At 33.5% G+C, this 27,967-nt stretch overlaps 2 protein-coding genes across 3 annotated transcripts in view; one reads left to right on the top strand and one right to left on the bottom strand.

The window, feature by feature from the left end:
• The window catches only part of LOC141690021 (anaphase-promoting complex subunit 1), a 31,938-nt gene extending 8,956 nt beyond the window's left edge, over positions 1–22,982 (top strand). The window contains exons 12-37 of the mRNA XM_074494596.1: positions 292–630; positions 1,539–1,622; positions 2,466–2,558; positions 2,728–2,787; positions 3,644–3,742; positions 4,258–4,398; positions 5,993–6,073; positions 9,621–9,692; positions 10,312–10,383; positions 11,273–11,366; positions 11,455–11,537; positions 11,644–11,700; positions 11,854–11,931; positions 12,090–12,211; positions 12,290–12,450; positions 13,358–13,434; positions 14,152–14,265; positions 14,361–14,462; positions 18,276–18,416; positions 18,659–18,832; positions 19,569–19,632; positions 19,721–19,860; positions 19,942–20,093; positions 20,684–20,762; positions 21,092–21,190; positions 21,988–22,982. Of these exons, the coding sequence (XP_074350697.1) occupies positions 292–630; positions 1,539–1,622; positions 2,466–2,558; positions 2,728–2,787; positions 3,644–3,742; positions 4,258–4,398; positions 5,993–6,073; positions 9,621–9,692; positions 10,312–10,383; positions 11,273–11,366; positions 11,455–11,537; positions 11,644–11,700; positions 11,854–11,931; positions 12,090–12,211; positions 12,290–12,450; positions 13,358–13,434; positions 14,152–14,265; positions 14,361–14,462; positions 18,276–18,416; positions 18,659–18,832; positions 19,569–19,632; positions 19,721–19,860; positions 19,942–20,093; positions 20,684–20,762; positions 21,092–21,190; positions 21,988–22,398 (3,189 nt within the window). The 3' untranslated portion in view covers positions 22,399–22,982. The remainder of the gene's footprint in view (positions 1–291; positions 631–1,538; positions 1,623–2,465; positions 2,559–2,727; positions 2,788–3,643; positions 3,743–4,257; positions 4,399–5,992; positions 6,074–9,620; positions 9,693–10,311; positions 10,384–11,272; positions 11,367–11,454; positions 11,538–11,643; positions 11,701–11,853; positions 11,932–12,089; positions 12,212–12,289; positions 12,451–13,357; positions 13,435–14,151; positions 14,266–14,360; positions 14,463–18,275; positions 18,417–18,658; positions 18,833–19,568; positions 19,633–19,720; positions 19,861–19,941; positions 20,094–20,683; positions 20,763–21,091; positions 21,191–21,987) is intronic.
• A 275-nt stretch (positions 22,983–23,257) lies between these two features.
• Positions 23,258–26,565, bottom strand: LOC141693381 (xylan O-acetyltransferase 1). Of its 2 annotated transcripts, XM_074498476.1 has the most exons (6): positions 26,275–26,565; positions 25,629–26,155; positions 25,275–25,446; positions 24,517–24,716; positions 24,265–24,423; positions 23,258–23,966 (listed from the first exon to the last, which is right to left on the bottom strand). In XM_074498476.1, exons 2-6 carry the CDS (start codon positions 26,117–26,119, stop codon positions 23,618–23,620), a joined length of 1,371 nt encoding a protein of 456 aa, XP_074354577.1. In that variant the 5' UTR covers positions 26,120–26,155; positions 26,275–26,565; the 3' UTR covers positions 23,258–23,617. The 2 variants fall into 2 exon arrangements, with proteins under 2 accessions (XP_074354577.1, XP_074354576.1); XM_074498475.1 differs by lacking the exon at positions 26,275–26,565 and having other exon boundaries at positions 25,629–26,245.
• Between the last annotated feature and the right edge of the window lie 1,402 nt (positions 26,566–27,967).

The raw sequence follows: 27,967 nt of genomic DNA, 5'->3' as shown, positions 1-27,967 counted from the left end.
ATATCTGATAATTTCCCACATCCAGTTTAGTGTATGATAGGCAAAAAATTTAAACACTTGCTATTTGGTTCAAAGGGGAAAACTAGCTGTTAATTACTTAGATTCAATATATATTATCAGATTGTAAAATCGCAAGTGTTGTCCACTTTGTTGGTGTACCTTTGCGTAACATTTTTACTGTATGTTAACACAGCTTGCTAATAATATATGGTTATGCATTCATGTCTCAGTTCACGAAGGCCCTTTCTTTGTCAATATATCACATTTATATACTTCTTTTGAACTTTGTAGGCATTGGATAAGTGTCGTGAGTCTCCTCCAACTGATTGGCCTGCTGCTGCCTATGTTCTTCTTGGTCGAGAAGACCTAGCTTTGTTGTGCTCGGCACATTCTAGAAAATCAAAGGAACCTGAATCTCACACCAACATGAACTTGATTTCTGTGTCCACTCCTTACATGCTACATCTCCATCCAGTGACAATACCTTCCTCAATTTCTGATACTAGCGAATCAGAAACTACAAAGCTGGACGATACAGATTCTGTTGATGGATCTGTAAATGATGGCATGGAGCATATCTTGAACTCTAGCATGCAGCTGAGGTACGGTCGTGATTTACGAGTAAATGAGGTATGTGTATGTACTGCCTGCTTTCTAGAAATTTATTATTAGACCAGATATTAAACAATAGGTCTGTTAATAACCTGTGGTATGTTCAATATTTGAATGTCAGGTTCTTCAATGTTTTTAATTATACTGCTCCCTGTGCAATTTAATACACAGTTTCTAAGGTTTCTGTGTTCCCAAGCATGATTTCTGGAGCAACTGATATCTGTAGACTATGCATCTAGTACATTTTAAATCTACAAGAGATAGGGTGATGTGAAGGTGATCAATCTGGTCTTTAAACAAATACATACTTTGTACTTCTTGGTGTGTCGGTGTCTAGGGTTGTAAACGAGCTGAACTGTTTGTACAAAAATTGGTTCAAATTGTTTGGTAGATGTAAGATATGATTAAGAATAGGGTCGAGAACAGTGATGAAACTTTTCTTTGCAGAGAATCAGCAGAGACAAATAAATCTCAATGTTTGACAAATTTTGAACAGTACATACGTTTTTTAAATGTAACGATAATTGAAAGAATGAATATATAAATATGAATATATATATATATATATTCTCTTATACATATCTATAAATCCTATATAGCTAACATACTTTGTTTGGATGAATTAAGAGGCGGGCTTGACCTCAAGTAGTCAAGTTTATATTTTTAAAAGGTCCTTGCTTGGCATGTTCTAAAAGTGCTCAACCTAGTTATAGAAGGGATCAGATCAGCTATTTTGAGAGCTATTTTGAGTCCTAGTTTACTGTATTGTTATCTATTATCAGGGTCATAATCATATTTAGTGGTTAGTTGGCATAATATACCGCCTTTCCATGTATTTCCTACTTGCTTTTTAGTTATCATTTCTTTACTATTGACTCAGTTAATTTTTGAGTTGTATAGATAACTATTTTTCTTTTTACTCGCAGGTTAGACGTCTTCTATGTTCGGCAAGACCCGTGGCCATTCAAACACCCGTGAATCCTACTGCTTCAGATCAGGAACTCCAACAAGTATGTAATCATGCCTATGTGCTACTTTATCGTTTTAAATTTTGATGATACTTATTCTTCTAGTTGATTAGATGTTCTGAAAATATGAGTATAAAAAGAGATATGAGTTATTATAGGAAACACTAGGTAGTGAGTGTAATTCCAAGTTCACAGGCTTCATTATTAAAATTTGAAATAGTTTTTTCCTTGGATTTTTTATCGCAAAATAATTTACTGATCAAGAGTTTGAGTTCGAAATAGTTAACGTAGAAGAACTTACCCACTTCATTTATTTTTAAGGGCCCTCGATGAGCTTTCTTCTTCATCGCCTTGCCGGTTTGAAGAGTTCCCTAAAGCTATTATAGACTTCCTCACTTCCCTTTAATGTGCGAAATTTAACAATTTGTTGTTACAAGCATAATCATTTGGATAGCCTAGAAGCCGAAGTGTTGTTACTGAATATTTTATCAGGACTTAATTGCAGGATCTTGGAGAAAAAGGCCACTTTGCTAAGACCCCGTTTAAAATCCTATTAATAGAGCTTCCTTCATGTCTTTTGGTTGGCAAGGGTCGTTATCCCTGGGTTAAATGCCTTTAAGTGATTATAAATATAACAAAACATAATTACATTAATATTTTATGTAAAAACAAAATCTTATAATCTGTGTATTGGCAACATTTATCTTGTTGCAACACTAAGTAGCTTATACATACTCTGACCGTCGCGTCCAAAATGGATAAGATAGTCACATTCTATTCACTTTTCATTAAGTTTTATATTATATTTGTTACATGCTACTTCACAACAATTGTCTCTCTCATTTCTTGATTGAGTTATTGATTCAATGCAACTATTATTTATAGGCTCAACTATGGCAACTTGCTCAAAGAACAACTGCTCTTCCTATTGGGCGTGGAGCATTTACGCTTGCAACAACACATACGCTTCTGACAGAGGTAGTGTTTGTTTATGTAATTAATATAGCAACTTCTCAGTGTCAGAATTAATTTGCTTTTAACCAAAGATTAACTGTTCAACTTAGTTGCATATAAAGTCTTTGACCTTGTTAATTGGTAGTTTTGATGCTTATATAACCCTTAATACTATGTAATTTTTTATTTATAGGCACTCACAGTTCCCAAGCTAATTTTAGCTGGTCGATTGCCTGCTCAACAAAATGCAACGGTGTGTTCATCTTACCATGTTTTTGTGGTCTGAATATAAAGATCATCAGTCTGTAATATAGTTTGTTTCTACGCAGTGATATTACAAATTATATTAAAGTTGTAGTTATACTTCTGTTAGACCAATAATGATCTTTATGTGTTGCATAAGTTTCTTAAAGACATTTTCATTCATCTTGCCATTGTCACAATGTTAAATTATTTTTGTCATTTTTTCGATTTTAATATTTACAGCTTTCCGATGCTTAAAACATCCTATATATGGATATATATCTTAACCAACACGTACCTCACAGAATTCCACTATCTTGCAGACCCAGTTCATAAATAATTTAATCTGTTTCACACGGTACAAGTGTCTTAATTTTCGGGTTGAGAGTAATATGTAAAGAAATAAAACAAAAAGTTAAGGTCCGTTGGATTGATGAAAGGGGATGTAACATGTACCTTTTACATCAATGAAAGGTAATAAAATGCCGTGTTTACTTCTGGCTGCTTCATGTGCTTCAAGGTTAATTTCTAATTTGGATATTTAAGGAAGTAACTAATATTTATTTATGGACACACGTATAATAAAAGAACAATTTGGACTTGTGGTTATTAAATCGATGAGTGACTTTTTTCAAATCATAAAAAGACGTTACATAATATTCTATCGTGAAATCCCTTGTATCTAAACAGACAAACAGACATAAGCTCTCTAGCCACATATTTGTACTAAAACGGAGGTAGGTTTATCCTTTTTTCTGCATGATGAGATTTCTTGTGATTCATCTGTATTGCAACACAGTAACATAAATTAGTTGTTGAAGAATTTAATTAACTATCTCCCCTCTTTTTTTCTCAAAATGTGGCAGGTTAATCTAGATCCAAATATAAGGAATATTCAGGAACTCAAATCATGGCCCGAGTTTCACAATGCTGTTGCTTCTGGACTAAGACTTGCCCCTCTCCAGGTTAATAATCTATGATGAACATAGAATCTGTGATATATATTTGTTGTAATCTTGTAGAATTACGTTTTGCAAATCAATTTGAAAATTTTATCATTCATTAATTGTGTTTTTACATCACACAAGCTCATGATTGCATCATGTTTTAAATCTTAGAAAATAGGCAAATTACCTTGCATAAGCCCCCCACATAATGTCATATAATCTTCTCCGTGATTCCATATGTACTTCGTTCTATACTCACTCTGGTCTGAACTTTACTGATCTAAACTTTGAAGACCTACTAATTTTTTATTTTGTTTTATATTTTAACTAAACTAGATATTATGTATTTATTTTAAAAATGAAAATTATGAAAATATTAAATTTGTAATATTTTTAAAGCATCTTGAAGTACGTGAAAAAAGTCAAACGACTTACATTTGAAGGGGAGAGAGTAATTGATTTTCTATTGATTACATTTCTAGGCTTTGGTTGATACTAACTTCTACTTCATGCAATCTTTGATTGTTTCATAGGGAAAAATGTCAAGAACGTGGATCATATATAACAAACCGAATCAGCCAAATGTTACCCATGCAGGACTACTTCTTGCACTGGGGCTACATGGACATTTACAAGTGTTGACTATAACTGACATATACCAGTACTATTCACAGGTGCATGTCCATTAAAATTTGTTGCTTAATAGCTTTCTCTTTTATTTTAATTTTTTGAGTATAATTTCTACTTTTGGAAATAGGAACTAGCAAGTTTTATTTTGTGGTGATTAAATATGTTAAAATAGGCATCTACTTTTTTTATAATGTAGAAGTCATGTCTTTTGCTTCGTTTTTTTTAATCTTGTTTTGTTATAAGTATAAACGAGTTGGGTTTCAACAAGTTACGTTTGGGCAGTCCGGTCGTTGGAAGGATGCTTATGGGTTTTTGTGTCTTCGGTTTATGGTACATGAACACAAGTGTTTTCCTCTCGATTTCACTTACGGGTTTTTTTTAGTTAAAATGAATACAATTTAAAACGTGAGTACTGGGTATTACACTACATCCTTTTTGTGTTCATTGCTTACTGCTGTCAATGTGCTTGTTTAATTCATAAGATCATTTCTTTATGTCAAACACAATCCACTCGCTTTTCTAGTGACACTTGCTATTATGGCTACAACTTTTTATGACTTTATCTTTAAACAATATTATTTTTAGAAGGATGCTTTACTGACCCTCCGTTCTGTATGTACTTTGATATGTAGTTTCTTTTATAACTTATAGTATGGCGGTGACAATAACTAATCTTTCCGGAGTCATAATTATGTACAAACGCCAATTTTTTTTAGTCTGTACCTGTCTGTTGTTACATTTGGCTGTCGGAAACTCTTTTATGTTCTTGCGCGGGGGGGGGGGGGTATGCATAAGATGTAGATAGGTGTATTGTTGCTTTTGTTTTCTTTTATGAGTATTAGATTCTTCATACGGTTTGGATTATTAAAATTTAATTACTCACATTATCCTTCTTTATTTGTTTGCTCTTGACATTTAATTTAAAACCCCAATCAAGTTTATCACAATCAATACTAGGACAGACCATGTGTTACTTTTCTCAACCAATATACAACCCATACATACCTTCATAGATTTGACCTGATTTTAACATATTGCGTAACCATTTATAAAAGTGCTCTTTACTGAAGTTTCTCATCTATCAAGTAGAAATACGACGACCTGCAACTTTTACAATAGAGAAGTAAGCAGTGAAGTATTAATAAAGTACAATTGGTTTTGACTACTTAATGTGAGTCAACCAAATTGCCATGTGTCATTTAAGTATAGGTTTATTGCATCAACATTTTATACATGCGTATAGCTGCTTTCCTGCAAGAATTTCTGCATATTTTCTTTTCTCATTGTTTTCCATAGTATATTTTGCTCATTTAGCATAGTTCATCTTGGGAAGCATGCTTCTCCTGAGTCTAGATTTGCTCATCTAAGTAAAACAAAGATCATGAATTAAATATAATTGGATAATGAGATATATCATGAGAGTTTTTTCAACAAATTAGTGGGAGTATGTTTTTTCAATCATTAGATTACTACCTGTTACCATTTACACAAAAACAATTCAATGTAGGTTTTGCATTTTATGTTACCATGACTTATAAATTTTTTCCTTCATTCGATTATTCTTACTAAAGAGGCAGATCTTTTGAAGTATTCTGTTCTATATGTCTACATATTGATTCTGATGCTCTTCTGTTTTAGGAGCATGAAAGCACCACCGTAGGACTAATGCTTGGACTGGCAGCCTCTTATAGGGGAACCATGCATCCAGCAGTATCGAAGGTAAGATGACAATTTTTTGGTTAACCTGGTAATTGCATTATGAATTTGAATTTGAATTTAGTAATAAGATGGCTTTAGTATGTTGTCGGCTAAAGTGTATATTTGAGCATTTAAGAAATTATCCTTATTTTATAGATACCAAGGGCACTAGAGATAGTTCGTATGCTGCAATATAGCTTTTGTAAGTTTTTTCAATGTTACCAAAGCTACAATGGCTTTGTCATGAAAGAGTGCACTCTTGATTCAACTCATACCGTATAATTTGTAATTTTTCCGGTTTTATATCATTTTTTTGTCTAGAATGAAGATCACCCACTAATGATGTACTATCAATTTGTAACAAATAATTTTTTCTATCAAAATTCAAGAGGGATTAACGAATGGATCATGTTTACAGTTTACTACGCATAATCTAGGTCTGTGTGCCAAAATTAGAGGCGACAACTTGTATCTCTTCCAATGGTTTCTCTAGATCTAACAGTGAAGTAAAGGGTCATTTGAGAGTTGTAACTTTTAAGGTCAATGGTTTCTCTAGATCTAACAGTGAAGTAAAGGGTCAGTTGAGAGTTGTAACTAAAATGGCGTAGCTTTTACACTATTTTAGTGTCAAATTTACACTATTCACACAAACAACTCCAACCCATTTACACTATATTTTACACTAAATGGCTAAATAGAGATATGATATACATACTTTTCCAGTTTTCCAAAAGCAAATACCTTGTTTGGATGTAATAGGATGTAATAGGATATAAATAGGATATGGTGGGAATAAATTTGTTTTTGTTAACAAAGACAAGGGTATAGTTGGAAATATGAATTACGTCAAATTGGTATAAAAATTACACCAAATGTACTTTTGATACCAAATTTGGTGTCACACTATTCATTTAGTGGAACTTTTACACTATTATAGTGTTGGGTTGGAGTTCATTTTACACTAAAACTTACACTATTATAGTGTTGGGTTGAAGTTGCTATTATTGCTAACAAGTTTGCTCAGGCCTGTAAAATCGACTATTGAGGATTTTGTCTCGATGACAAGTTAATTTTTCTTAATGTTGTATTATATAATAGAAATGCACAACTTGGGCTGGAAGGTCTTATAAGTTGGATATGAAGAGTGTTGTGCATGAGGATCACGAGAATGGTTGTAATTTTGATTCTCCTGCGTAGGGACATACAATGAGCGGTTTATGTGGATTTTTTCCTAGTTTTATCCAGATTTTAAAGCGGAAGTATGGAAATGTAGTAGTGCTTTTTTTCAACTAAAACAGTTCCCCAAGGCTTTCATTTGGAATGTCTAATAAAATATTGATCAAGTTTGGAAAGAATGTGGATCGCACGTTGTTTTGAAGTGAAGATTTTTTTTTAAAGTTTATAGTCTATGTTAATAATGTTTTTTAAACAATATATGATACATGTTAAATATCACAGAGCTTCCAAATCTAAGAAAAATATTTATAAACTGAGGTACTTGAGGTCTTTTATGTAATGGGTTATTCAATCACAAAGAAAGTATACCCTTGAGCAAGAAGTATGAGAGTGGAATGCTAGAATGAAGACTATTGACTAATTAACCTTTTCATTTAGACTAATGTCACTAATCATATAACGCGTAGTGTGCAGGATAGTTTCCTAGTTGACAGAGATAGTGTGGCTAGATGAATTTTCTTTTTTAAATATTTTCAGGCCATCAAGATAGCAAACTGAAGTTGTCTATCGCTTAAAGCCACCTTTGTTTTATGCCATTTTCCATTATAAAGTTCAATTCCATTCTTTGTGATGGAAAATAATTTTTATTATTATATTTACATTTTTAGTCCTATTAGTTAGAGTGCTTTGAGTCATTATACATTAACATTGATCAGAGGTGGTGGCTGTGGTGCTAAAAAATAACACTTGCAAATAATGCAATTTTTGTAGAATACTGACACCAGGGTTGTAACAACGTCCATGTGGCGTCCTTTAGGGGTCCGTGTGGCTAGAAAAAAGCTTAAAACGTCTTTATCGCCTTGCCAGCACACACCAATCAGGCGCCTCAAGTCGCCACATGACACTTAGAAGTTATACGTCACATGCCGACTTAGACGTCACAGGACGCCACCAGACGTTACAAAATTGTTATTAATATTTTTTTTAAAAGCCTTGCCTGTTGGGCTTGACCCGATCCAGCCCGATCTTGTAACCAATTACATATAAAAGTGTAAGAAAACCCTAAAAACCTACCACCGCACAAAAGCTCTAAAAGAAGCTGCTAGTGATGATGGTGACGATCTTAAATATACTCGCCGTAAACGTAATGAAAATGTTTCATCTTCGAGGATGCAAATGGAATAGAATTTCAGCTAGATGAGTCTGACTCGTATGTGGAGATTGATGTGGATATAGAGGAAAAAGATATTCCAATTGTTGATGAAGAAGTTGATGGTTATGGTGAACAATGAAATTAGTAGCCATGAGGGAGTTAGAAGTGGCGTTAGAGAGGATTTAGTGCTTGATGATTTCCTCTAAACTTATGGCCTGCTGCTAGCCTGCTAGTGCGTGCCTGCTACTGCCTCTGCCTGCTAAGTGCTACCCTGTCTAATTAATGATAATTTTATGTTTTAACTTTTGTGTATTAGTTATTTTGTTACTGCCGCCCTGCATGATTCGGTAATTTGGTATTATATTTTATAATGACTTTTTATTTAATAGTATTAGTGTTATTGTTAGTTAGTAACTTAGTATGTAGATCAATGAATTTGCAATTTTTCATACATTATGATTGTTTTCGGCGTCATACGGACGTCACAACGCCGTATTGTTGTGAAGGTCCTTGGGTGTCGCAACTCACCTTGGTGCCGGAACAACCTTGACTGTCACTACTTATAAATTTTAGTACATGCTCAACCTATCATACCATTTTTGTCACTTTGACTTTTGGATATATGTCGAGACGTTTAAAAAATGATACTTGAAAAAAAAAATTCTATCCTTTCGTGTTAATTTGAGTCTAATTTTTTATATATATATATAAAAGAAGAACGTTTTAAAAATATTGAGTGTGTATTTTGTAAACATCTTAAAATGCGTGCCAAGTCAACTATGACAAAATTAATGGGATGCACAGAGTAATAAGGGTATCTCTTTTTTTTAACACTTGTCATGATGATTGAACTATAATATGGTATACGCAACATATTTTTGTTCTAGCTTCTTAGAATTTGTGTTATTATTGACAAGTGCTGATTGAAATTAGCAAGAAGAAGATAATTACTTGAAAGTTGCATTTGGAAGAATTACATGGAATGGTATGTTTTGTATTTTTTATGATTATTTAATTTAGTAATAAAATTAATAAGAGATGAAGTTGAAATAAGAGCACCTTAATGGAAACCATGTTATGGATTAAATAGGTGAACTTGGAGAGAAAGATGTATAAATTAATGTTGATCTGATTTTCCTACATGTCACAAGACATATTGATTACAAGATACTGCACAAATTGTATGTTGTGTGTGTGTGTGTATGTGTGTTTTAATTTGGACTAATTGATATGTGGCAGTCACTCTATGTTCATATCCCAGCTCGCCATCCTTCTTCCTTTCCCGAGTTGGAATTGCCAACCCTTCTGCAGGTATGTACCACTTTGTATCTTTCCCTATTGTCCTTTACAACTTATTAGTCTTTCATCTATTGTGATGATAATAGGGTCTCCTGTTATAGATTTGCTTACATGTGTAATATAATTTTATAAATAATTAGAAACATATCTCTAATGAAGCTCTTTGATTACGGTTTTTTTTTCTTACTTTGAAGATAAAGTTCATTTTCTATTTATATTGTCCGAAGTTAAGTTTTCTTACTATAATGACATTTTAATACCAACTTTATTTATTATAATTACAATTCATTATATATTATTTTACCATCTCTTCAGTTTTTTCTGCCATTTTTTTATTTTATATAAAAAGAAAGGGGATAGTCTCTGGGTGTTTGGGTTAATTTTATGTCAGAATTGGTTACTAAAAGGTTTTCAACCAGAATATCAACAAATTATTAGTAGAATTTTAGGCTTTATTTACACAAGAAAGGTTAGAACTTAGAGAGGATTTCTATTATGCCACAAAGTTTTGTTTAGACTTTTCCATAGAAGCAAACAAAATGAGTGGGCCTAATTTTGTTTTTCTAAGAGAGTATGATAATTCTGTGGACATACATTGAGCTTCTAACTTTCTCGTGTCACTGATTTCCAGTCTGCAGCACTTTTGTCCGTTGGGCTTCTTTATGAAGGATCTGCGCACCCCCAAACTATGCAAGTTCTCTCGGTATGGTAGAGCTAACCATGCATTTGCTAGAATTGATGTGCAGTATTTACCACAATCTTAAATGGTGTAACATGACCATCAACTTAGATATTAATAGAGTTGATGATATCAATATAGTGTCATATTTGTGGATGTGGTGTATCTTATTCCTTGTGTCAAAAAGGTACGTTGCTTTTGTGAATAAAGCATACAAGCGATTCACAACTTGTTATTTTTATTAAGCCTGAGAAGTGTCAGTCAAATGTTTTATATGTGAGTGAATTTAGGCCTCAAAATGGATTAATATAACACACTAAATTGATAGTCATAAACTGTGATTGACATTTCCTTTGAGAATACGAATACCAAACACTTGGATGTTGTTGTACATGGTATGCATAAAGTTTGGAGACATATATTAGTAGTGATCAATAATTTTTAATATATTAATTTGGATTTATAATTATTGAAGCTTTTAATCCTGAATTCTGGTAGGTGCTCCTCTTATTTAGCTACAAAAAGCTGAAAATAGAAGTCGATGCATAAGTTGAAAAGTTTAGTTTTGTTTAGTGGACCCGCAATTGAGCTTGAGCACAAAATTACTGACCGTGTCCAAGTTCCAAGTTCTCCAATTTAAATGTATGAAGAAAACTTTGAGGGGCAAAACATTAGCCAAGAGAGTTCAGCTTTGAAGCAATTTTTATAATATCTGAGAATACCTAGGGATTGCACATTTACCTTGTCCAAAGCAACTTCCTCTATTGCGTTCTCTTTTCTCTGTGTGTGTGTATGTTTTTTTCATTATGTTGTATATATTCTTTGCCAAAAATATTGACTTGTGTATTACTTTTGTAAAAGGATTACTTGCTATTAGTTACAATACACTTAATTTATAATAAGTGCTTTTCAGGGAGAAATTGGACGGAGAAGTGGGGGTGATAATGTACTTGAACGAGAAGGTTATGCAGTTTCAGCAGGATTTTCTCTAGGTCTTGTTGCCTTGGGTATGAATTGTTATAGTTGTTTTCATTTACTAGAATTCACCAGTACGTTGGATTTCCAATCATGTTTATTTTTTTTTCTTTCACAAAGGTCGTGGAGAAGACACTCTTGGTTTCATGGACAAATTTGTCGATAGACTGTTCCAGTATATCGGCGGTAAAGATTGTCATAATGTAATTGCTTGTTCTACACTTTGTTTACTAGATGAGATAATGTATTAGAATATCTTCTTATGCAGTCACTGTACTTGACAAATTTCATAAAATTTTCACACTTCAGGATAGATCTTTTATCTTAAAACCGTCAATGGATGAGCATGGTCGTGGTGCTGGGCAGGTTGTTTAACTTTAGAAAACAGCTTTGATAATCTTTATTTGACCCATATTTATTGTAAATTATGTTGTTTTTAATTTTCATCTTTATAACCTGCACCATTAGGTTTTATTGTCCATTTTTGTGCATGTAAATGACTATGAATTGTTGTTGCAGGTAATGGACGGGAACCCAATCAACGTGGACGTCACTGCTCCTGGAGCTATAATTGCTCTAGCTTTAATGTATTTAAAGGTACTGTTGTGAATTTACCAAAAGTGAATCTCGAAGTTGTTTGATCATATGCATGCAATTGCACATATTTAGTCAAAGAGTGCATCTGTCAAGAGTGCAATAAGCAGGGGGCACTTTGTATGTTTCCAAGGCAATTCATTCATATGTAAAATTTGCAGACTGAATCAGAGGTGATGGTATCAAGACTCTCTATTCCGCGCACGCATTTTGATTTGCAGTATGTGAGACCCGACTTTATAATGCTTCGTGTTATCGCTCGGAACTTGATTCTTTGGAGCAGGTACAATACTTGCACAGTTCGAAAATCCTGTTGGTTTCTCCACAACTTTTGGGATCATTATAAATTTTTATTTTTTAGGGTTCATCCATCTGAAGATTGGATTCAGTCTCAGATACCAGATATTGTGCAAAATGGGTTTAAAGACCTTGGAGATGAAATGAGTGATGTTGATGAAATGGATGCTGAAGTTTTTGTTCAGGCATATGTTAATATAGTGGCAGGAGCTTGTATTTCACTGGGTAAGTGGCCTTTTCTCTGTCTTTGAGATTACGTGTAAACATTTCTTGATAATTTTTTTTTTCATATTCCTTCAAATTTTAAGTTCCGTTTCCCATAATACAAGTATTTATGGTTTGTTAAATGTTAGTGATACATTTAGTGGTTTCTATATCGTAGGGGTTTAATCTTTAGCATGATTACTAAGCTTCGTGTACCGTAGGTCTTAAGTTTGACCCTTGAAATTTTGCTCCAGTGAGTTCTGGGTTGCTCCTAGCGGGCCTTGTTATGACGATCCACAGTTACCTTTATTGAGCTTTGGGGTGAAATGTATATGATCCATTTAGCAGCATCTTAGAACAACTTATCATGCTGAGAGTGTTTTGAAATTTCAATTTAAACATTGACATTATAAGCTCGGGTAGTAAAGAATTAGCAATGGCCTATGGTCACCCTTTCCCATGAGGCACATATTTCAATAAGAGGGAGAAATCATTTGTCTTGCACTTGATCAAAAGTATAACCTCAACTAAAGAGTACTTTATTTTGGTTTTAATTACAAATTAAAGTGTTTTTAGAAGTTCGTTCTGTAATAATCTTCATCAATTAATTAGAATTTCAAGTCCCGGGGCCATTATATCTTAATTTTCAACTAAAGGTTATTCTCTCTGCGAGTATGGGTCTGATGCAATGAACTGATGACACTAGGCCTTCATATTTTCTAATGTACAGGTCTAACCGTCCAAAGTAATCTTATTGTCTTCGGGCTGGTTGATAGAATCTAGGGGTTTCCCTTTTGGAATTTGCTCCTAAGATTATAGCATAGCACTTCGCCATAGACTCTATTAGACATATACATCTTATTCTAGAGAAAGTAGAGAGATTAGTACTTTGTTTTATGCTGAGGTATTTATGCCTCATTGTTGGCAGGTCTAAGATTTGCTGGTACAAGAGATGGATACACACAGGAGTTGCTTTACAAATATGCAATCTACTTTCTTAACGAGGTCTCTCCTTCATTGTCATGCTACTAGGTCTTTTTTGTTTATATACTTGACGAGGTCTAAACTTTATTCTCTGCTAGACCTTTCTGTCTGCTTGTTTGTATATGCTACCTGCATTACTTCATCTAAAATAATAACTTGTAAGAAAGAATATATTTGTCTTTTGAGTTAAGAATTACTACTACCTAATAATATTTACTGTTTGCGTATGAACATTTTTGATATTTCTCTTTCTGATTGACTCAAAAACAACACAAAGATTAATATGTTTCTGCCCTTCAAATTTTTACCGTCATAAAATTTTATTAGAAATATTATATGCCTTAAATTTAAGGAAACTTAAAAATCATAAAACTTAAATATTGCAATTTAAGCTAGCAAGTATATGTTTGACTGTTATTTTGCACTGAACAAGTCCCCACTCTATTCAAAATTCATTTTAGTTGCTTCTTACAAGACCAATGGAGAACGCGTTTGGGTTAAATATCAAAGTAAAATTTTTGACATGGGAGAATATCATTTACCGCAAATTTGCTTTAAAAATTCCAAGTCTTTATAGAGACATGTAGAACTTGGAATGAAGTTATTATATTCTATGTTATCTTAGTTAATCTGTCTTTAGTGACAAAGCTTCAATTAAGTCTTAGAATTTATATATTAAAAGATAGATAAGTATGCAATTGCATGTGCGGACAACTTATGCTGACTTTTCATCTCCAGATAAAGCCTGTTTCTGTTTTAAGTTGCAAAACTTTTCCAAAAGGACTGTTGCAGTACGTTGATAGGGGTACACTGGAGACATGCCTGCATCTCATTGTTCTTTCCTTATCTGTGGTAGGAGGATTTTTTAATTAGAAATTTATATTTGTTTTTTTTTACTTTTTTGCAAGTGCATTTGAGGGTGTTAAAGGTTGAATTTTGGGGCACAGGTTATGGCAGGTTCTGGACATTTGCAAACTTTTAAATTATTAAGATTTCTTCGTACTCGAAATTCTGCTGATGGGCATGTTAGTTATGGTACTCAACTAGCGGTAAGCGTTTTTTCACTCTTACCATAGGGAACGAGATCTAATTGTCTAGCACCTCTCATGTAGTGCAATCCTGCTGATTTAATATTTTTCGTATTTAAAAGTTTATGAATGAATATTATGTTCTATCTGTGCTTTAGAATTCTGTTGACTAAGACTGTGCAAATGATAGTAGATTGTAGCAAATCTCTTACTGTTACTAGTATCACCCATTACTAGTATATGGATTATGGATTCTCCAAATGTTTAATAGTAGTATCTTGTTTAACATTTATGGCGCTCTTGTATTTGAATAAAATCTGCAAGTTTTAATTGTATCCGTACTCCCTGAACTTCAGCAAGTTGCTTATGTCAAATCAACTTACAGAATATCAGATGAGCTGCCGCATTATTGCTAATCCGAGACTTTTACATTTCTCAAAGTTGGTGTCTGTCTTATTGGACGTATGATGTGTTGAAGTTGAACTACGGCAGGAGTGAATATATTGTAATTAATCATTTTTGATAAAATAAATGAGATCCAGAAAGGTTAATGGATTAAGTACTATCACATTTTATTGGAAATCAGAATCAGTTGGCTCCAAAATCATGTATATATGATTTGAGTTGACGCATTAAAACTTGATATGAAAAACAGCCTTCTCTTACTTTCACTATTCCCAAGTCCCACCTACTTCCTCAGCTTTGGTTGCTTGGCCAGGATAGAACGAGCGCCTAGTAAGCGCTGGCGACAGCCCCTTAATCTTACTATTGATTAGCAAGATCAAGTGTTATGAAGTAGTTTTATTAGCACTTATTTGTGTGATATTTATTTTCCTTCCCTATTCAACACCTGTGCTCTTAGTTGCTGTAGTGAGCACTCATGTGTTGAAAAATCTAATGTTCTTAAATAAAGTTCTATATATACATATTTACGCACACGTATATTTATATATTTGTACTTATTGCCTTTGCTAGACACTTTTTCTTTTATGGTAAGTTTCCCAGAACTCTGTTTAAAGACGCTGTTCAGAAAACTTTTAGGTAGAATATGTCGTATTGCATTCAACTGTAGTTATTCTGTTTGCATATAAAACATATGGCAACTTTTTACTAAATGTTGCTCCTTGTTCCTGCCATAAGCTGGGCCGTACCGTACGTCAAATTACTATATCTAGTAGGATATTTCTCCAAGCATATGTAGGAACCAAGTTAGACTGCACGTTATCATTCTTTTTACCAAAACAATTTGCTATATCTGAAAGACTTACAATCCTTAGTGGCAAGGATTGACGTTGTGTGTATAGAGCTCTGTTGACTTGTACATATATCCACATTCCGCAAGAGTTGCACTGGACAGATCAAATAAATACTAAACAAAGTAAAACGTGCACTTTGTGTTCTTACAATATGTGTGTCGGACCACTTGGGATTCTCCAGTTCAGAAACTGCCATGTGCTATTTCGTTACATTACGTGTATTCCGTTAAAACACCTTAACATCATTGATAAATGAAGTTGAAATGTAGGGGTAAAATAGTCAATTTGTCTACTTCAAACCGTGTCCACCATTAATGAAACTTTTGGAGAATCAAAACTTGGATATCTCATTCATTTCTTAACATAATCAAGTAATTCAAGTTGCAACAAAATCTCTTTCTCCTCTACAAATTGATAGTGATTTTAACTATCAAAATTTTCATTTGGTGAAAGGGATATAAAGGATATAAAATTTTACATGCATATCATTTGCAACTTTTGCAAGAACAATTAATATCACACCCAAGTTACGAACAAAGAATACGTGAAATCTTAAAGCTTTAAGTGGGACATCCAAAAAAAGAAAGTGTATAGAAATGAATGGGACAAAGGGAGACAGGGATGAGTTATGATTGATATCTGATGCGGAGCATAAAACAATCAAATTAATTGTTAATTGTTTTATATTATTATTTAGATATAAGTATGCTTGTAATTAATAATTATACTATTATACTATCTAGTTAGGAACATTCTAGAATATAGGATTAAAATAAAAAAGGATTTGTTTCCTTTAATTAATATAGCAGACTAGCGGTAGATATCTACAAGGATTTAGTTTTCAGGAAATTACTTATCCTCCAAGTAATAGTTATCTATATAAACTATTGTATTCTTTTAATATGGAATATAGTTGATTAATATAAATTGGATATGCGGATTTGTGTGTTTTTGCTTATTATCTGCGGAGATAGGCCGGAGATGGGCCTTTATCTCTTGTTTAACCCTCCCTTTTACCCCTGTCCCCTGTCCTACATCAAATGTTATTAAGAGCCACCGTTCCTTCACCTATACCTTTCAGCAAACACCTTCCTTACAAAAAAAACTCCCAGCAGCCAAGCAGCAGCAGCCAGCAGCCTTCGCAAGCCACTGCAGTCTCTGTCTAGAAGTTTAAGGGCTTCCAAAACCCTTTATTTATTCTAAAACAGCTCCATACTCCCTGATATTTTTGAAGAAAGAACGATGAAAACCCTGAAACAATTTATTGTGAGATATTATTTGTTGAGACAAATCGTTTAGCCTTTTCTATTTTACTTTCATTATTGGATCCATATAGCTCTGATTATGCAAGATCATACGAGAAGTGACAATATTATTATAATTTAGTCGCACGTCTAACATCTGAGCGTGAAAGAGCATTACTGAAACATATGTTGAAGTTATCAAATGCAACAAAATTGTGACCGTCTCAAGGCTATAACGAAAAGCATAATATCGAAGACAGAGCTTGTGGAAGTCGTAAATTTTATCGAACCCGAGCCACAAATGAAGCATGATGAGCCACAAGTGGAGAATGATAAGTATGTTGAAATGAAGCAACAAAAGGAGCATGACAAGTTTGTTTGTCAAAAAGAAATTCAAAGCAAAGTGGATTTGGTTGAGCATATTGATTTTATTATTTAAAATGGTTTTATGAAGTCAAACGTGATGATATATCTCAAGGGCTTCCACAAATTCACGTCCCACTCATATGGAGTCTCGTTCGAGGATTATGGATTCTTCTTTATTATAAAGCTAGCGGCCGAGTTTTTTTTATGGAGAGTAGAATGATGCAGAGCATAAAACAATTAAATTAATTGTTAATTGTTTTATATTATTATTTAGATATAAGTATATTTGTAATTAACAAATATACTATCTAGTTAGGAACATTCTAGATTATAGTATTAGAATAAAAAATGATTTGTTTTCTTTAATAAAGTATAGCAGTAGATATCTCCAAGGATTTAGTTTTCAGGAAATTACTTATCCGTACTAGTTATCTATATAAACTATTGTATTCTTTTATTATGGAATAGAGTTGATTGATATGAATTGAATATGCGGATTAGTGTGTTTTTGCTGATTCTCTGTGGAGATAGGCCTTCATCTCTTTTTTAACCCTCCCTTTTACCCCTGTCCTACATCAATATCCTATTGTAACGGAGAAAGAGATGATCTTAATGCGATTTAAGCGAGTCTATTTCGTTGTAAATTGAAGGAAATATCTGAGTTTCAAGTTCACAAAAGGATTGTCAATGCTGGAAATGAGTTTGAGGCAGAAAGATGATTCTTAAAAGACAAATTTACCCCTGACTTTCCTAACAACGTTATATTGATTGGCCGGACATGCACATAGTGTAACAAAAATTAAATTTCAGTGTGGCACATACTAGTTTTTGAAGTAAGTATACAAAATGCACCTTACTCTACTAAATATATGACAAAATCTTGTGGTTTATTTATCGACTTAACCATTGTATCCAACTATTTATTAGAATATCCTTTTGATCTTTTTAATCATTTATCATCGTTTCAGGTGAGCTTATCTCTGGGATTCTTGTTTCTTGGAGGTGGAATGCATACATTTTCAACTCGCAATAACTCTATTGCTGCATTACTCATAACCCTGTATCCACGCTTGCCTACCGGGCCAAATGATAATCGATGTCACCTTCAGGTTAATCATGATTGAGTGTCTGGTTTTAATATCCTTTTCCATTTTCCTACTGAATCAAATGTTTACAACTAAAGGATTTCTTGACCATTTTAAAAAGGGTAGTATATTTTTTCAGATTTCTAGGATTGTGATTCGTTACCACTGCATTATTCAAATGAAAGAAGAGCTCCATCTTTGTATCTTTTTACATGTTTTTATTTAGTCAATGTTTGTGGTTAGCTTTAAGCATCTTTGTTTTCTAGGCGTTTAGGCATTTATATGTCCTTGCAACGGAAGCTCGATGGGTTCAAACAGTTGATGTAGATACCGGTTTACCTGTTTATGCCCCTTTAGAAGTTACTGTTAAGGAGACTGAACATTTTGCGGAAACTAGTTTTTGCGAAGTTACCCCTTGCATTCTACCAGAACGTGCTATTGTAAGTTACTGACTCCTTTTGCTCTGTTCAATTGATTTCTGGTGCTAATAATTAACCAATGTTACTAGACCAATTAAATGGCTATTTTTTTCACTTAATCATACAAGTAACAAAAACAAAGTGCAGCTGACATATCAATGCTGGTGTGTCATATTCTTATAAAATCACTGGCATCATCAGTGATGGTGTATCATGTTCTCCCTAAATTGCTGAAGTTATACTCCACTAACAAGTAACAACTTCTTTCACTAACCTATTTTACTCTCCTTAATTATATCATCTGCTTTATTTTTTTTTTATCTTTTTTCAATGTTATTTACATAATTTGTTTTTTCAATATATTTTCTCTCTTCATATTTTATAAATATGTAATGATCAGAATATTCGAAATAAGTGTAAATGTGTAATACTACTTTAAAAAAAATTGGTCTACTTATTATAGTTATATCACTGTTGGTATGTAGTAATATTATTTTTTATATTAATATATTAATTTTATCATTAAAGTTATAAACAAATTATATAACAGGGCATCCACCCGGTACCTAATTTGGTAGCTGTAATTAAAGCAATACTATTACATGATTCATGCCAGTATTTGGTTATAATATATAGTAAATGGCACTATCATTGCATTTTTAAGCAAATTCGCCGGAATTCTTATGACAGTCACCTTTCTTATGGTCTCCTTTGACTGAAATGTTCTAATCAATGAATTCTTCATCAATTGCTGCAGTTAAAGACTGTTCGTGTTTGCGGTCCTCGATATTGGCCTCAAGTCATTGAACTAAACCCCGAAGGTATAATTTTTTTTTTTTAATTTAGTTTGCAGATTGTTAATTATATTATTTTGACTTCCCTACTAATCAAAAATCGGTAATTTATCAGAAAAACCTTGGTGGAATGTTGGGGAAAAGAATGACCCATTTAATTCTGGCATACTCTATATTAAGCGAAAAGTTGGTGCATGTTCTTACGTCGATGATCCCATTGGATGTCAGTCATTACTTTCACGTGCCATGCACAAGGTTTGACTTTGATTGCTTTTTATGTTTATAAATTGTTCATTAAGTTTGAATATTTGACAAACTATAGTTTGCCCCACATAGGTGTTTGGTTTAACAAGTCTCAGGGCCTGTATCCCCAATACTGATGATGGTAGCGTACCAGTAACAGTTCATCAGCTTGTCAGTACTTTCTCGTCTGATCCAAGCTTGAATGCTTTCGCTCAACTTTGCTGCAACCTTTCTTGGAATAACAGGCAAGTGTCAAGTTCTTCGTTGTGTTTTATCTGAAATCATTTCCATCCATTATCTATAAGCATGCATGATGTCCTTATCTTACCTTAATTTTTTTCTTGTTTTGTTCATCGTAAGAGGACATTTAAAAATTTCCGGGTTGCTCTTGATATGAAACACTTTTTTTATGTAAATTTATATCAGGGATCGTATACCATTTTTGTGTAGATGTGTGAAGGTATGGGGTGTATAATCGACGCAAGTAATAATTTGGAAACTTGTGCCTGTCCTCAGATTTACTTAAGCATTAACAGAAAAGACAATATGAATACATGTATGCATATAACATAAATATGCATTTTTCTTGTTTTTTGCTATATGGGATCTTTACTAAATTGTTGAAGATGAATAAGGTTTGAATCGGAAAAAGTTTTTGGTACACCACAGAATTAACTCGTACCATTTATGGATATAGTATTATATGGGATCTTTACCAATTTGTTGAAGTTGAATAAGGTTTTGAATCAGCAAAAGTGTTTGGTACACCACAAGACTGAAATGCCCTTTCAGAGAAATGCCTACTGTTTATAGTGACGAATTTCAAATATTGCAGATCAGAAGCTGATTTCCAAGAGTTTTGCTTGCAAGTTTTATTCGAGTGTGTGAGCAAGGACAGGCCGGCACTTTTACAGGTTACCCTTATTATATTATAATACTTTCAGCCTCTTTTCATTTTAACTTCGCAGCAACTCTTGGGAGACTCCTCAGATCTCCCAGTTGAATCTTCAGTAATTAGTATGAATTTTAGGGTTCCACTTAAAATAACTTTATATGCATATCAAAGCCCCAAAAATCTATACTAACATTGTTTATCTTGTCAAGAAAAGTTTAGTCTGTATCGGTTCTTTATTTATTTTTTCTAATGTTTATTGGCGACCTCCCCTTTTAAAAAAAGTGGTTGCTGGTATCTGTAGTTGTAAACTGTAATTGGACATTTGAGTAATTATATGGCAATTTCCAGGTCTACTTGTCATTCTACACAACTGTTGCGTCTATGGCTGACCGGCTTACAAGCGGGATTCCCATTTCGGGCGACACACTTTTCGTGCCTAGTTTTAAGGTATATCTAGTAATCTTGTGTTCTCTTAAAAAAATTATGTAACTAACATTCTCACAAGGGTTTGTGCCGAGGCGAAGAATGATATATTCTTGAAACTCTTTCTTTATCTCTGAATGTGCTTACCTCCCACATTATCCTTACACACCAAGGATACACAATCAATTAGAATCTAACCTTACATAGATTACATAAGAATCTCATCTTAATTTTAATTACAGAAATCAATGTTTACCAGTTACCGCACTGTTTAGAGAATCAAGAGTTTGGTTTTTGTTCTCTTGTTCCAGTATCCACCAATAGTTCATGAAAAATGCTAAGCTCATTGTAGTGAAGCCTTTTTCCTAAATTTTTCATTATGGGACTAGGGAATATTACATGATAGTTTCTGATGAAGATGTACCCTCGACAAAAACTTTACGTTCCCCCATAAGCTAGATTTTCTGCTTGTAAATTGTACTTGGTGGAAAGAAATTATATACAATATCCATGCTTAGGGTATGAAGATAGGTCAGCTGTTATACACACCATAAACAAAATTATCATAAGGAGCCTTATAGAGGAAGTCAACACAAATATGTTTAGCGGCAAGGCTAGAGAAGCACATGCCCTTCCTCATGGTAATTACAGGTCTTAGTGGAGGCATGTATGCGTGAGTACCTAAATTTCTGTAACTGAAATTAACCGTGCCTATGTTTGTGCTTATTGTCAATCTTCGAGAAGTTGCAAAAAAATATCTTGTTTTGATTGCTAAACTTTTATTCTTCAAACCTGTAATCGAGATTTGGCTCTTTTTGCAGCTTGCCTTGGCTTACAATGAATCACTGCTTAATGGACAGTTGGCAACATCCAGGGGAAGCATTATTCAATCTGCCTTTCTTGGTTCACTTCAGAAGTGCATTGACGATCTTCTTAGTTATTCTGCATCCCTGAAGGATGATTTACCTAATTATTTAACTTCAGGGATGTGGCCTGAGGACAATCGGGGAGGAAATTCTAAAACTGTTCTCTCTTGGTATCTCCAGTGGTATGGTGTACCGGCACCCAGTGTAATTAAAACAGTTGTGGAGAAGCTTCAGCCCTTGCGGTCAGGAGGAACATCCTCCTGTTTAGTTCCGCTGTTGCATTTGTTGTTCCCTAAAACCCATATGCAAGCAATTACAGATATTGATAAATTTTGCTTTTCACCATTAGTTAGCAATGAGAGCTGATGGGACTGGAGATGAGAACTATCAGACGCTAGCTGTTTTGCATCCTGGCCATTTGCTCTTGAATCTTTTGTAGAGTATAAAGGAAATCCTCAAAATATGACCCTTTTTATGGGTCAGTTTTTAGATTCAATCAATTTATGCAGTTTGGGAATCAGGCATCCGCCAAAAGAGTTGGCAGCTTGATTAAGAAGCACCATATCTGCAGTCCATCACAATGTTACAGAACTAGCAGAAGGAATTAAGGCAATATTAATAGTCTTGTTGTCCTCACTTAGATTAGAAATGAAATTTTGACTTGTATATTGAACAATTGGTCATAAGCATCTATTAGCTCTTAGGTAATATAAAGCTTTGTAGGCATTTTATGCAAGTAATGCAGGTACTCTGTTCTGTTATCATCTTCAGCAAGCCTTAAAGCTGAAGGGAGGCACATTAAGAGATAAGGGGCGGTAGTTAGATTTTGAATAAAGAAACGTTTTGCAGATCCAAAATGTACTTCTCGGTCCACATTTGGAATGACGCTCTAATGTATGCAATTCTGCAACATATGGGTTTAATACCTAAAGTACATGCACTGTTTATTACAGATTTATTTTTCCAAATACACATTCGTTTATTGAGGACTGTTCCATGACACCATAATTTTGCGCACACAACTTAATATAACACAATTTCTACGTCATTGGATTAGGTTGATCTAACCAGTCAGGATATGTTGAACTAATAAATCTCTCCCTCTCGCTCAGCAATTTCTATTCTCTCCCCGGCCTTTAACATTTATACAAAAATTTAAAGGAAAAAAGTATGCATAGGAAACAATAATATTTTTATGTTGGAGACTCAAAAACACAAGGACGACGGCAAAAAGAAGGTAAGTATACTTACAATTTCATATATATTCACTTTATTTTTCTTTTCACATATCCATTGTACAAAAAAATCAATTTTGTGCAACAAGTCACTGCTTGTACAAAGTCCAGGGCTCTGGGATTTTCCCACTTCCCCAATTTGGCCCAACCAGATATATCCAAAATCCAACTTCTCAGCCCTATTACAAAGTTTAAAAGAAACTACACTTTGGCAGATACAAACTTACATGAATAGAATTTTAACAAAAAATTAGAGGGAATGAAGAGAATGGAGATTGCATGAGAATGGGAAAAAAAATTAATTTCTACAAGTGTAAAAAAGGAAGATGAAGACTTGAAATTCATAATTGTCAAGACCGGGAAATAATACGTGTGTAGAGGAACTCGTTCCATGTATCAGGCAATCCTGGAAGGCACCAATGGATGCAATCTGCATATGTTGCTGGATCAGCCTTTTGCTCAGCAGAGAGTAATTTGCCTTGACGGATGGTGTAGACTGAGGTGTGGGCGTCTTTACGATACTCGGAGAGGGTGGTTATGTTAAGGAAATGGACAGGTACTTTCATTGATTGGGTTACATTGGCTGCAACCACAAAGAGCCTACGGTCTGTGCCCACTTGTAATGGCATGGACATGTTGAGTATTGGTTGAGTCTCCTTTGCACATTTTATGCCATCAGGGTTTTCCCAGTCCAGACTCCTATAATTTACCACTTATTATGTCAAACTACAATGTCACCAAATTCAGCAGAATGTAGTAATGTTCTGGATTGAATGTGGTCTTATAATTCAAGAAAATGATGTTTTAAGTCTTAGTAAAATAACCCAGAGAGAAAAAAAAATTATTGTAAATAGTTGTTGACCAACCAAGTCTAGTTGCAACTAATGACACTTATGACAGAGATTTGTAACAACCGTTTATGCTAAATATATTCATACACAAAAAGTTCATGATTATAAATTAGCTTCAAAGGCAAGGAAATAAGTTCAGTAAGTACTTGATATGAAGAGGAGACATGCTGCTGAAGAAAACTGTGGTGCGATTAGCATCAACATTTTTATCTACCCAGTTGGCCCAAGTTCTCAATACTCGGTTATAAACTGTTGGCCTATCGATCTCATCGTACTCTGTTGCTCCTTCATCGAACGATCCTTTTCTGTTTGATCGATCATATAAAAGGAAAAGAAAATTCAATATGACATCTGAACAAAATCTGACTAAAAATGTTTAAAAATAGGTTCGCACTTACAAAACTTTCATGGACAAAGTATTCATCCACCAAATGTAAGTGTTGAAGATCAAATAATCCACTCCTATCCAATTTTTGCCATGCTTTTCGATTGATTCCGGCATGATGATTCTGTCCAGTATGCTATGCATTGTTGGATCATCTGAATTTGACTCGACTAAAAAAGGAGCCCAATAAAACTCTACTGTGGCATTGTAATCCTGCATAATGAAGAAAAATGAACAAAAATGTAACCATCTTATTGCTCATGGTTTCTCAAATTTTACACGACCTCAATTCAACTGAACTAGTCAGATTGCTGGTGAAACAATCCAACTCTTTCTCAAGTTAGCTTGTACTAAAATAAAGCACATTTGAGTACATTACTTAGTCAAGAAAGTGAAACACTGAGTAATGATTACACAAACTTTAATTAGTGTGCAACTTTTGGGCATTACTTTCCTATGTTGCAAGTACTAATTTTCATATTAAGCAATTAAAAGGTGACTTGTGGATTAGCAAACAAGATTCTGCAATATATTGTACAGTGTGCATCCACAAACTTTAACATCAACAGGGACCAGAAATTGTGCAAGACTCGGCTATAAATAACAGTATTTTGTTATCAAAATCATTAATATTGAACAGAGGTGTGTATCCACATACTTAAACATCAATTCTCAACATGGTAACATGGTGCATTTATTATCAAACATATCAGTCCTACACATATATATGAACTTGCATGAAATAATTTAATAAATAAGAAGGGCTTTTACCGCAATTCTAAATATAGAGAGAGACCCAGTCTTGTTCAAACTTTTTCTTCCAGGAGGAATAATAGACTGAGCAAAACAAATCATAGATTCCCATTGATTTCTATTCAATGAATCTCCAACAAACATAAGCCTCTTGTTCCTCAACTTCTCAAGTAACAATTTTGGCTTGAACCTTACCAAAAAAACAGAAAACAATTTCATCAGTTTCATAACACACAGAGACAGAGAGAGAGGGAGAGAGAGAGAGAGAGAGGGACGGAGAGCGAGGGAGGGAGGGAGAGGGAGAGAGAGAGAGAGAGAGAGAGAGAGAGAGAGAGAGAGAGAGAGAGAGAGAGAGAGAGAGAGAGTTCTTACTTGGGCAAAGAACAGTCATTAGGCTGCCACTTCCAATTCTGATAAAAAGAATCCTGTCTTCCATTTCTCATACAAGTTACTTGCTCTGTCAAAAACTCACATTCATCTTCTTTATACAAAGGATGTGTCACATTATCAAAAACCCACCGACCGCTAAAAAGATCACAATCTTCCGGTGGCAACTCAATCACTTCATCATCATCTTCATCTTCTTGTTCTTCAACAACAACTGGTGATTCAATCTTTTCATGATCCTCATCATCTTCCTTCCCTAAACTTGATTTCAAACTCACCGGCTCATTAACTTTCATAGACTCCCCTGTTTTCAAGTCCACCGGAATATCAAGATTTTCTTGAACTTTAGGCCGTGAAAACGGAAACTCAGCAATGGACTTAACATCTTCATTATATATAAAACACCCAAACAAAAACACAGAGAAAACAACAACAAAAACAGAGAGATTATTGTTTTTCCGGCCACCGGGCTTCATCCCTGAACTTAAAACAGAGGATTTCCGGCGAAGTGGCTGCATGAATAAAAGAAACAATGACAAGTAAGATACACAAAGAAAACGCAAACAACAGTTGAAAATATAGAGTTTGAAAAAGTGGTAAATAAATAAAATAAGGACTAAAACTAACTAACATTATATTGATTTGAATAATAATTTTGGAGGATTTGGTGAGATGGAGTTTTCTTGTAAAAACAGATTTGGTTGCAGGGGGTAGCTTAAGAACTAGTATTTCTCGAGTTTTTCTTAGCTTTATGCAACAACTATATGGTTCAACCTCTGTGTATACTAAATATATATGTGTAAGTATGTATGTAGGAAATGCTATATATGAAACAGAGTTAGGAAGGAGAGAGTGAGTTTAAAGCTTTCTATATAGGTTGGCACTTGGCCCTTCTTTCTTTTTCATTTCGGTAGTCATTCTACCATCCTCGAAGCATTTTATAACATTTATAGTTTTTCAATTTTTTGTCTAGTTGGTTTCTTCTACAAGCTAGGACGATTATCTACGAGGCATGAACGACGAAAAATGGGACTTTTTTGTAAAATACCCAAGTCTAAAAATATTTTTATAAAAATATTATCATTTTTTAAAAAAAAATTGTAAAAATATCTTTTTATTTGAAAAATACTATTTTTCAATATTTTCTTGCAAAAATACAATTTTTTTGCTAATTGATTACACACGCCGAGAGTCAAACTCGTGACCTCCCGCAAGGGTTACAAGAGCTCAACCACCGCACCAACACTTTGTTGGCTTAAAAATACAACTTTTTGCAACTGAAATCAATTGGATGCAAATTTTGACGAATTTCTGCAATAACATGCAACTCATGTAACCTCAAATACAACCAAAATAACTTGATTTAACTAGTTGCATATTTACTTTATTTTGATTGATTCCGTTTTTGTTAAAAAAAACAAATTACAATCGTAAAAAAGCTAAGAAAAATTAGTATTTTTGATAATTTCTCTAAAAAATACTGGGTGTAAGAACCGGGAAAATTACGACTATTTTGTGTTGTATTAAATGAAATATTATGTGTTTTGTTACGATGTGAATTATTATTGGTCATAAATTTTACTTGTGTGTTATATGTACAGTATGACTTCAGATATTTTTCAGCTTTTTTATTTAGCGATAAATATGTTTATATGTAATATTATGTTACTGAAATTAAATTTTAATAGTCAGTATTGCTGGTGGAGTGTTTGGAATTATCTTGTATCATATGTAGTTTATTATATTGATTTTCGGGATATCAAGTTAATTTACAAAATGTTTTTTTAATGAAAAGTTATCGGAACGGGCCTCTACTGAGACGTCAAAACCCACAAAAATGGTATTTTGATTTTTATATAATCAAAGGTCGTTCAAATATTTTATATTTTCGCATTTTTGGGATATTCGTAATTTTTGGAGAATTTTGGCATAATTTTTATATTTATGTGATAATAATATTTTCCCCGTTAATTATTAATTTTGGGCTATTGATTTCTACAAAATGATATAATTAGGCCCCAAATAATTATATGGGTATTTTGTGTAAATTTAAGTAGGTTTTAATTAATAAAAAAATTGAAAAAAAATAAAAAATGTATTATAATTAAGTGATTTTTGGCTTATTCTCATGCCATGAATAGCTTTATATGATTGTTTATGATCGATTCACGTATATAATTATGTGATTCTATTGCTAGAAGTGTTATGTCGAGTTCTTAATCTTGTCAATTTTTGTTCTGATTTTTCTGAATTGTTGGTTTATAGTGTGATGTTGTGATTGATTTTATCTAATTATACGAGTTATTAGCTTTAATTTAATAGAT

This window comes from Apium graveolens, chromosome 10 (genome assembly GCF_009905375.1).
Source record: "Apium graveolens cultivar Ventura chromosome 10, ASM990537v1, whole genome shotgun sequence".
NCBI classification, from domain to species: domain Eukaryota; kingdom Viridiplantae; phylum Streptophyta; class Magnoliopsida; order Apiales; family Apiaceae; genus Apium; species Apium graveolens.
Note: the sequence above shows the minus strand (reverse complement) of the source record. Positions and strands in the feature narration are given on the sequence as shown.